The following is an 11288-nucleotide window of genomic DNA, read 5'->3' on the forward strand; positions in this document are numbered from 1 at the left end:
ACAGCCTTGATGTACTCCTTTTCCTATTTGGAACCAGTCTGTTGTTCCATGTCCAGTTCTCACTGTTTCTTCCTGACCTGCATATAGGTTTCTCAAGAGAAAGGTCAGGTGGTCTGGTATTCCCATCTCTTTTCAGAATTTTCCACAGTTTATTGTGATCCACACAGTCAAAGGCTTTGGCATAATCAATAAAGCAGAAATAGATGTTTTTCTGGAACTCTCTTGCTTTTTCCATGATCCAGCGGATGTTGGCAATTTGATCTCTGGTTCCTCTGCCTTTTCTAAAACCAGCTTGAACATCTGGAAGTTCACGGTTCATGTATTGCTGAAGCCTGGCTTGGAGAATTTGGAGCATTACTTTACTAGCGTGTGAGATGAGTGCAATTGTGTGGTAGTTTGAGCATTCTTTGGCATTGCCTTTCTTGAAGTGGCAAATGCCACAAATTAGGATTTTTTTTTTTCCCTCGAAAACCCTATTGTTAAGTCACTGACCCTAAACTAAATCTGAGAGAAGTTAAGCAAATTTTCCTTTTTAGACAGTTAGCACATCCTGAGAGGTCCCTACTGGGATCATCCAGGTACGCTGGCTGGTCCAGGAATTCTAGGCTTGGCATGACCTTGACTGGTGATCCAGACTCAGGATCCACTTCCCTCATGTATGCTCTTGCAAGTGGGCATGGGACCACTGGAACTCAGCCTGTGGCTACATCTTGCTTCCAACTTCTTTCGGTTTGATACCCACATTATTATTTTCTTTTTAATTTTTTAAGTTTATTTATTTGGCTGCACCAGGTCTTAGCTGTGGCGTGCGGGGTTTTCCATCTTTGTTGCCGCACGCAGGATCTTTAGTTATGGCATGCAAATCCTTAGTTGTGGCATGTGGGGTCTAGTCCCTGACCAGGGATCCAACCCAGCCCCCTGCATTGGGAGCTCAAGTCTAAGCCCCTAGACCACCAGTGGGTGATGCCCACTCCTAACTACTCACCATAAGCAGGCCCCACAGCCCAGACTCACCCAGATGATCGGTTCAGAGCTCTGACAATCCTGATGGCTGGCTTGGTTTTTATAAGATGTTTTTCCCTACAGTGTTTGGAAGTGGCCTGGGCCCCACTGCTGGTAGGATATGGGGCCACCACTTGGGCTGGACTCCTGGGCCTTGGCTGGCTGGGTGACAGCCTGCCAGGAGCTGCTGGGCTCCCACTCCCTCCTTTCTCACCCAGGCTCCGGGGCTCTATCCACGTTCATCCCACATGGGGAAGAGGGGAGTAGTAGACAGAACTACTTTCCTGCTAATGATGCCAAGAGCTTCCCACTCACAGATCTACCCTAAATTACTGAATTTCAGAACTTATAAAAATAAAACTAGAAAGAGCTCTTAGTTTACCCATCTTATCAGAAAAAAGATCCTAGATCTCTTGTTACCGGGGCCCTGGATTTCTGATTGCTGATTTCCCAAGAGTCTAGCTTGCTTTCCTCCCCATCACTGTCTCATCCTCAAGACTATAATATGGGGGTGAGCTTCCGGGAGCCTGTGGCTGGACTTTAGGGAGTCCCTATGAACTCCCTGAAGCTACACACATAATTGTGTATGTGTGTGTGCATGTGTGCACGAGTACGCATGAAAAGAGAGTCCCAGTGATCTCATTAGATTCCCAGAAGCATCCATGACCTAAAAAACTGAAGAATCCTGTATCCTAAAGTCACCCTGCCTTCCTGGGTCCAGAGTCCCTTCAGGCTGCACATAGATTTTTCTGGTCTGCACAGCTTTAAAAAGCCTGCCGGCCTTTTCTAACCAAATTCCCTCTCTGGGCCAGCCCACTCTCAGGAGCGATTATAGGCCACCTATAATTGTCATTATGGTCAGTGACAGCCACTGCTCATTGGGTACTGAGCACACTGGTGCCAGGTGTTACAAAACCCCTGGGGCTCAGTGTCTGGCACACTGCAAGCCCTCAGTGAACATTATTATCACCAAGGGCTTACCGTGATAATGAGGATAAAATAATATAATGATATTATTATCAGGTGCTATTGGTCCCTGATTTCTAATCCTCCCCCACAACCAGGAGGGAATAGGTTTATATCCTGCAACCTACAAGTGAGGAAGTGAGGCCCAGAGAGGAAAGAATTAGCTCAGAACAGTGAAGGACTCGGATTCAGGGAGGCACCTGTGTGGCATGGAAGCCACTGGGCTCCTTCATCCTGTGGATTCCTGGCTGTGGGTTCAGGTCCTGCAGTCTCGCTGCTACCCGAGGGTACAGTCTCTTGATGTCATACATCAAGAAGCACAAGCAGGTCATCAGGCCCAAGCTAGCACACGCTGCCGTATAAAGACAATTACAAAGATGAATAGACAATCACTTATTTTCCTCATTCCACGTCACCATTAGCATCTGGACTTTACACTTCTTTAATGGCAATGGAGACAGGGAGCACAGAGTTGCCACAAACTGTTTTCCAAGCTTAAAAAACGGAAACTGGTGAACTAATATTATCTCAGTGGCTTTTCATTAATGGCATGACAGTGAAAAAGTTACTTTCGCATCAAGATAAACAAGTACTGAATTATAATTCCCCAGTGCTAGCAGAGGGAAAGAAATTTAATCAAATTAAAGAAATTCAATTTGCCTTTCCTCACAAGAGAGCTATCTCCTTTTACTTACATGCCATAATCCTTTCTTTGCCAACTTTTCTATTACAGATTGCCACACTTCATTGGAGAATCCAGTAGTGAAAATACGATCAAAGCAGGGCAAGAAACTCTGCAAAACAATGGAGTCACCTGAAAGAAAGTTCCAGAGTTTAGAAATTTTAACTTGGGGCAAGTCTAGAACATCTAGGAAAAGGTCCTCCAATTAAGAGCACACATAGACAAATGATAAATTTAAAAATATCAAAAAGAAAAGAGAGCAACTTCCTTGGTAGTTCAGTGGTTAAGATTCTGAGCATTCAATGCAGGAGGCAAGGGTTCCATCCCAAGCAGCCAAAAAAAAAAAAAGAGGGGCCATAGAGGATTATGGGAGTGGGCGGCATGAACAACTGGGTATAAGACAGACTCAAGGATGTTTTGTACAACATGGGGAATACAGTCATTTGGTAATGACTGTAAATGGAAAGTAACCTCCAAGAAGGGCATAAAAATTTTAAAAATTAAAATAACAAAGAAGGGCCTTTTCAAAGCATAAAGTCCTGTATAATTGAAGTGGCAATCATTTTAAGTTCAGGCGAAAGTCAGTCCCTTAAGGCAGTTTATTGTGAGCTATTACATAATAGCTTCTCTATTTGCTGAGCCCAGTGATATATGCTGTATTAATCCCTCAAACCAACCAATAAGGCAGTGCCTATTAGTTCCATTTATGGAGGAGGAAGTGGGCACTTAAGGGAAGTTATTAAACTCACTTCCTTTAAGAAAAATGTGACAAATATTATTTTCATCCAACAGTGAGAAGCTGTGATAAATGAGGTCAAGCATTGTGGCTTATCATGCAGCTAGTTCATGACAAAACCAAGACGGAACCCAGATTGAGCAGTTCTTTTAGTCAGTTTGCATTCTTTCAGCCTAGAGGCCCATCAACATTTTGCGTCTCATGACCCTGCAAACTTGTGGATGACAGTATCCAAGTGGGACAGGTCAGGGGCCAGTATAATAGGGTCCCTCTTCCAAGGTTATCAATTTCCACAAATGAGTAGCCAAATAGCAAAACAAACATACAGTGTACAAACAGGATACACAATTTTCATAAATATATTTTTCAAAATTCAGAAACTGGGCCATGGGCAAACAGTCATCCTCCAAACGGGTAGAAAAGTCAGGATTGCACTGTTTTAAGAAGTCCTGTTAACTGCCCCCTGAGGATCCAGATTTCTTAGAGGGGCAGCCACACCGAAGAGTCAGTTGTCTGGAATTCCCAAACTCTGGTCTGGCTTCTGACAGAGCAGTGCTGTTAGTTTTTCTTAACCGTTGGATTGTACACTTTTTTATTTTCTGGCCGTGCCACATGGCATGTAGGATCTTAGTTCCCCAACCAGGGATCCAGCCTGCACCCCCTGTGCTGGAAGTGCAGAGTCTTAACTAGTGGACTGCCACAGAAGCCCCAGAACAGTGGCCTTTAAAAGACACAAAGGGAGGACTTCCCTGGTGGTACAGTGGATGGGAATCTGGCTGCCAATGCAGGGGACATGGGTTTGATTCTTGGTCCGGGAAGATTCCAATGCTGCAGAGCAACTAAGCCCGAATGCCGTAATTACTGTGCCCCTGTGCTTCAACTACTGAAGCCCGCACACCTAGAACCTGTGCTCCGCAACAAGAGAAGCCACCACAGTGAGAAGCCCAGCCCCGCAACAAAAAGCAGCCCCAACTCGGCGAAACGAGAAAAAGCCCGCATGCAGCATCAAAGACTCAGCGCAACCACAATAAACAAATAATTAAATTAAGTTTTAAATAAAGACATAGAGAATAATGAGGACATGTAGAGAATGGGACAAACCAACAGGCTCAGAGGAAAGGGAAGCAGGCTTTAGTCACTGTCAGCAAAAGGCAGATGGGAGAGCTGTGATTCATTAGCACCTGTCTGGACACTGACATCTCTGCTGGGAGACACGGCTAAGCCCACCTCTAACTACTTCCCACCTACCACCTGACACTGCTTCTAACCCCTCTCTGTGCCAAGCTTGCCAAAAGTCTGTAGGATCCCCTCCACAGATCACAGAAGTTGCTTTTCCACAATCAAATCAGGAACGGTTGGATCCGTGTCAGTCAGATGTATCATCAGCAGTAATTCACCTGTTTCTGAAAGCCAGGACCATTTTCCAGCAATTCTAACATATGCCATTGCTCACATTCTACCATCTCTAGAATCGGGACGTGTGTTGCTCTTGATGCTGTCTCAACAGCAGAACATAAATTAGTGGCACAGGGACGTCCCTGGCAATCCAGGGATTAAGAACCCCCACAACCGCCCCCTCCACTGCAAGGGGCACAGGTTCAATCCCTGGTCGGGGAACTAAGATACCACCTGCTGTGTGGTGTGGCCAAAAGATAAAATCATAATAATAAAATTTTAAAATAGTGGCACATCTTAAATTAATGCAATCTTAAATTTGATCAAAAACAGTATTGGAAAACAACAGCCTGGTAGTTGGTAGAACTTTAGACCGTGCTGATACCCAGGGAAAGAACTCCTTTGTCCCTGGCAGGGAATTTTTCATATTATGTTTCATACTTGTCTGTTTTTGGCAACTCAAGGACACGGACAAAGCCGTATCATAGGCCAGGTCGTCAGACTAATAACCTAATGACCAATGCAAATCACCACCTCCCCCCACATGCCCACCCCCACCCGGGTGTGTTCCTAGCAGACTGTCAGCTTCCATAGGACCCTCCCTCAGTCCCTTCAAATTGTTTTCATGGCAAACAGGAACACTTCTTGACATACTGGAGAAATACATGCAAAAATCACGTAAAACATTAGTATAAGTAGGGACAGCCCTATGGATAGCAACACAGAAAGCTTAGGTCTGCAACAAAACTGGAAAACTGGGACAGCTTTAAGTGATTTATGCAAAAAGATGAAGTTGTTTTCGCAAAGGCCTGGGCCATCAAAGCTTCCCATGTGTTTTCCACTGTAAAGTTTCATTCAAACTGCATGAAGAAGCCACAAAGAAAAACACCCTGTAATTATCTCCCCAGAAACCTGAGTCCCCAAGGAGCCATTCAAAGACAATCACAAGGCCTTTAAAAGAAAGAGAGGGCAGGCCTCCCCCAGTGCCGACTTACTGCCCATCGTGGTGAAGACTGCCACCAAGAAATCAGCAATCTGGGTCTTGTCCTGGCTGCTCCTCACGAGCCGCAGACCCTCAAAAAACATGCGAGCGGCTTCATAAGGCTGGCACAACCCCAGCAAGGAATAACCAGCTCGGTAGTACCCCTGCAACGAGAAAAAACAGAATTGTTAACGTGCCCATCTCTTCCAAACTGCTGCTGAAGTCAAGGCAAGATTGAGGATCAGAGGCAACAGACTACAAGTAAACACTGATTTCCAAGTAAACACAGATTTCTAACAAGCTCTGGATATAGACTTTCCACATTGGATTCTATGTCACAATGCTCCTATCAAGTGGTAACTGGCAAGAAAAGAATCCCTTTCAAGTCCATGACACATACAGCATCTAACATTGGAGCCAGCTGGTGTCCTCTGTTCCCAGGTGACTCAGTGATGAAGAATCGCCTGCCAATGCAGGAGATACAGAAGAGACGCAGGTTTGATCCCTGGGTCGGGAAGATCCTCTGGAGGAGAAAATGGCAACCCACTCCAGCATTCTTGCCTGAGAAATCCCATGGACAGAGGAGCCTGGTGGGCTATGGTCCATGGTGTTGCAGTCAGACATGACTAACTGGCTGAGCACACAACATAAGAACCAGAGAGAAAGGAGCGGGCCTGGTTCCAATGGTGTATGTGGTTTATGTATTTGTGCCTTAAAACACAGCCTGAGCAAGAAGGCAGAAATTAAACCATGTAGTCCTACAACAACAGTGTTCTGGAAAAGAATGAGATTGTCATGTCAACACAGGAGCTGTTCCCTGCTCCTTTCAATCGAAGTAAATACGATTTCCCATGGAAATGGCAAGCACTGAGGGTCACTCAGCTCATATTACAAGCAGTATACACCAGAGGCCAAAATTTCTTTTGGTTTCTGTAGGGAGAGGAAAATCGCAATGATTAATAGAGGGAAATGGTCTAGTTTTGCCTGTATGCAAACTGTTAAGCTCTTGAGAAGGAACAAAATGATCCATATTGCCTTCCCCACTTTGACCACTGAAATGAATCAGTATCAGGGGCTACCAAAACAATTTTCTGTCTAAAATAATACAAGGTGTTCACCAACTGGGTTCATTAAAAAAAAAAGCAAGTGCCTGTGACGTCCCTGATGGTCCACTGGTTAAGAACCTGCCTTGCAGTGCAGGGGAAGCAGGTTCGATCCCTGGTCAGGGAACTAAGATCCCACATGCCACAGGGCAACTAAGCCCTTGCTCTGCAGCTAGGAAGTCCGTGTGCGGCAACAAAAGATCCTGTATGACGCAAGGATGATCCCAATTGCCACAACGAAGACCCAAGGCAGTCAAATAAATAAACACTTAAAAAAGCAAGCACCTGAAATTCAACTTAAATTTTGGTGAAATTCAACTTCACCAAACCTCACATTATTTACTGATTTGTTTGCATTTTAACAAGTCTAAAACCTTAGATGATAATCAGAAAAAGGAAGCAAGCAGCCAAGTAAGCTAGTACAGAATTTCCCATTTCTTTGCCTTTCTCAGGTCTAAGTTTCGCCTTTTATTTTGGAAGGAGGTGAAGGGGATCAGAATACATCACCCCAAAATGTGACACTTTGGTACAAGGATTCTTTTGAGATGAAGGCATCTGAGATTCAACAGACGCAGAAAGAAGCCTTCCCGGAGCCTCCCTTCTTTGATTAGAAGCAGAAACTCCAAGAAGGATCGCCATAAAACCCCTCTCGCGGGGAATTCTTATGACCAGGAAGGAGACAAACTGAAACTTGCAAACAGCAAAGAACATGCAGAGACTATGAATTTTGGTGTAAATACATCAAAACAAAATGAGCTCCATCGAGACCACCTCTGGACTGAATCCACCAATAAGCCTGGCTCCACTCTCCCCTGCAAACGTCTGTCAACACTTGGCCACCATCCTTCCTACTCGCCTCCAGATGCTGTGCACATCTGACTACAGTGCAAAGAGAGCTGAATAAGAAGCACTTCTAAAGACACAGGGACTTCCCTGGCAATCCACCTTAGGGCTCCCAGCTCTCAATGCAAGGAGTGTGGGTTTGATCCCTTGTCGGGGAACCAAGGTCCCCCATGGACCTTGCAGCCAACAACAACAAAAATAAACATGAGAGATGGAAGAGTAAAGACAAAACAAACAACAAGGAAGGGAAGGAGGCAGCAGCTTCGGCGTCCAGTCAGCCTACCTTTACGTAGGTCGGATCCCACTGGAGACACTCCTTGGCAGCCACGTAGGCCTCATTCCATTTCCCAAGGCTGTAAAATGCATTGGATTTGTTGCACAGCAGCACAGCCAAGTCCCTGGGGGGAACCCTGTGGGAAAGGACCAACCGGTAGTCGGTAAATAGTTGTATTGTCCTGCAAATACAGAACCCAGTCCTTGAAGGCCACAGTTCTGATACTGATTATTTTCGCCATGGTGATGGGGTTTCAGCAGGAAATGTCCTAATTATACCTATGACATCTGAGCCTCACAGCCTACAAAGGTGAGGTCATCTGCAACGTCCCAGGCGCCCTTCCTCACTCCCAAATCCTCTCCTCCCACCTTTTCATGACAAATGTTCTCAGCGCCTCGAGTCCACCTCTTCTTGACCCCCACAGGACTTTTACCCCTTAGAGTCCACGGGTGAAGATGCTGTAAAGAGGACAACTGGCCCTCAGTGGAGAGGTTGGGAGTTCTCACTGAGCCTTCACAAAGTCCAGACACAGCGGGAGCCACCGCACATACACGTGCATGCCGAATGGAGCCAGAGCTCCTCAGAACACATGACCACACTGTCCCCACGGAGCCTGTGAAAGATGCTGGGTGAGCACTGTTCTAGAACATAGGCAGGGCCACCCAAATGGGAGGGCACCCAGGGCCAGAGTGCAAAAAGAGGCACCCATACCACGTGGCCAATCTTCCCTGTCCGAAACAGTGGCCACAGACCACATATAGCCATGTAAATTTAATTAAATCAGAAAGGCAAGCTTCAAATTTAGAACTACAGGCACTCTTTCAGGGCCAGTGAGCCAGGCCGGTGCCCCTCACCACTCTCTCTTCTCTTTCCATCTCAGCCTTCATCCTGCATTGCAGGAGATGTGATGTCCAAGCTCAGTCCTCACCCCTAACCTTGGAAGGCACTCTGAAAACTGCCTGCAGGTAAGAGGCCCATGCAGATGCTAGGAGCAGGGACCGTGGACAGGAATTCTGGGGTCCTGGTGGAAGGAAGCAAGGCTCTGAGTGGGTAAAGCCCCTGCCCCAGACTCCCTCCAAAGGGAGGGTACAGCTGGAGAAAGGCAAAATCGGGCCTCAAAAGCACAGCAGGTCAGGGCCCCTCCTGCCTGGTTCTTTGTTGTTCAGTTGCTAAGTCATGTCTGACTCTTTGTGACCCCATGAACTGCAGCATGACAGACTCCCTTGTCCTTTACTATCTACCTCTCAGAGTTTGCTCAGATTCATGCCCATTGAGGCAGTGATGCTATCTAACCATCTCATCCCTGCTGCCACCTTCTCCTCTTGCCCTCAATCTTTTCCAACATCAGGGTCTTTCCCAATAAGTCAGCTTTTCACATCAGGGGGTCAAAGTACTGGCCTGGGTCTAGGGGTCATACTGCTGCAAGGTTATTGCTGAAACCAAGTTGGAAGAAGCAAAACACAAAATATACCATAAAAAGTCAACAGAAGTCCAAGTGCTGTTTAATTCAAGACACACAAAATGGAAAAGCAAGGCTTATACTTCCCTTTTTTGAACTACTTTCGTGTAAAAATAATACAAACAGGAAAGTTAGGTAATACAGATACCCACAAAAAATAAAGCAAAGTAAACATCTCCTCTACTATGTCCCCACCCGCAGGGCTTTCTGTATCTAGTTTTTCTCCGTGAAGTAGGAGGGCCCAGAAGCTCAGAAGAGGTGCTGAGTCTGTCAGAGGGTAACTGACAAGGGAGCTGTGACCACAGTGTAGTAGACACCAAGTGTCCAGCCCAGACACCATGGCCAGTGCAGCCAATCCTAGCAGGAATGAGTGCGGGCTGCAGCTAGGATCTCCTTGAGCCCCATTTATCCTCAGCCTTATGGGAGCTGCCTTCTCTCCAGGAAGTTATACCCCTGTTATGGATTGTGTTCCCACCAAATATATTTGTTGAATCCCCAACCCCTAGAGTGATGGTATTTGGAGCAGGGGCCTTCAGGAAGGTGATTAGGTTTAAATGAAGCCAGGAGATCGGGGCCCTCATGATAGAATTAGTGCCTTTATAAGCAGAGACATCAGAGTGTTCCTGTTCTCTCCACCATAGGAGGACACAGTGAGAATGTGGCCATCTGCAAACCAGGAAGGGAGCACTTACCAGGAACTGAACTGGCCGCCACCCGGACCTTGGACTTCCCAGTCTCCAGAACTGTGAGGAACAAATTCCTGTTGTTTACTCCACCCAGTCAATGGCAGTTAGTTATTGCAGCCTGAGCTGACTAATCACCCCACTCTCTTGGACAATTCCTAGGGGCCAGACAGCCTACCAGCTAGTGAGTGAAGAAGCAACAGGTATCAGGTATCAGAAAGGTCAGACTCCTTGTCTTAAAGAGACAGTTCTGCAGTACAACTCAGGGTCCAGAGCTGACTCCAGTGGAGACACCATCCCTACCCGATCCTGCTTCCCTCCGTCCCCTTCTCCCCAGGACACCTGCTCGTGGACCACAAGCCCTGTGTCAGCTGGCAGCAGCAGGAAGGCAGGTGACAGGTGATGGGCTCCGGGATCTGTATCAGGAAGGTCCCATGAAAGGCAGGACACGAGGGTGCAGGCAGGTGTCCCTTTAGCTGTCATGCATCTGCTATGTGGTGGCGTTGAGATGTGAGTACTCACCATGTGGTCAGTCTACCACCACAATCTGACACTACCTTTTTCTTTGCAAGACAGAAGGGGAAGTCAAATTTCCCCCGATGAATGAGGCACTCTACCAGCTCTGATCTGAACTAAGAGGGGGCAGAATGACAGAACTACAAGCCCAGGTCAGTTACAGTCAATTCCAATCCAGCGTAGACACAGGAAATAGGAGGGAGGAGGTGGGAGCCATGTGTCAGGAACTCAACTCAGTGCCACTTCTAGGTACAAGTTTATGCTGTATACTCCCTACAAATGTCAACCTCTGCTTCCTCTATTACAGCTGTGCCAAAGAATGATGTGGTAACCTCTGGGGACCCCCAGGACCACTTCAGGTAGTCCCCAAGGTCAAACTATCTTCACAATTGCAGTTAGCTGAATAATGGGTTCCAAATAATGTTTTCTTTTATGGCAAAAGGAACTTGGGAGATGGGATTAATTTAGGATCTTGAGATTAGGATCTGGAAGAGGATACGATCAAAAGTGTCCTTGTAAGTGGGAGACTGAGAGAATCGGCCACAGGCAGAGGAGGAGGAGATGTGATGACAGAAGCAGCGACTGGAATGATGTGCTTTGAGGAGGATGCAGGAAGGGACCACAGCCAAGGATACAGGCAGCCACTC

General features: G+C 46.6%; 1 protein-coding gene across 1 annotated transcript in view; it reads right to left on the bottom strand.

Annotated features, from left to right (window-relative positions):
* Positions 1 to 11288, bottom strand: part of TRANK1 (tetratricopeptide repeat and ankyrin repeat containing 1) — a 97124-nt gene that overhangs the window by 62082 nt on the left and 23754 nt on the right. Inside the window, exons 4-7 of the mRNA XM_010835522.1 lie at positions 10135 to 10185; positions 7993 to 8119; positions 5777 to 5927; positions 2664 to 2782 (exon numbers count right to left, since the gene is read on the bottom strand). Coding sequence (XP_010833824.1) covers positions 2664 to 2782; positions 5777 to 5927; positions 7993 to 8119; positions 10135 to 10185 — 448 coding nt within the window. The remainder of the gene's footprint in view (positions 1 to 2663; positions 2783 to 5776; positions 5928 to 7992; positions 8120 to 10134; positions 10186 to 11288) is intronic.

The sequence above is a fragment of the Bison bison genome, unplaced genomic scaffold, assembly GCF_000754665.1.
Source record: "Bison bison bison isolate TAMUID 2011002044 unplaced genomic scaffold, Bison_UMD1.0 scf7180017864043, whole genome shotgun sequence".
Lineage (NCBI taxonomy): Eukaryota > Metazoa > Chordata > Mammalia > Artiodactyla > Bovidae > Bison > Bison bison.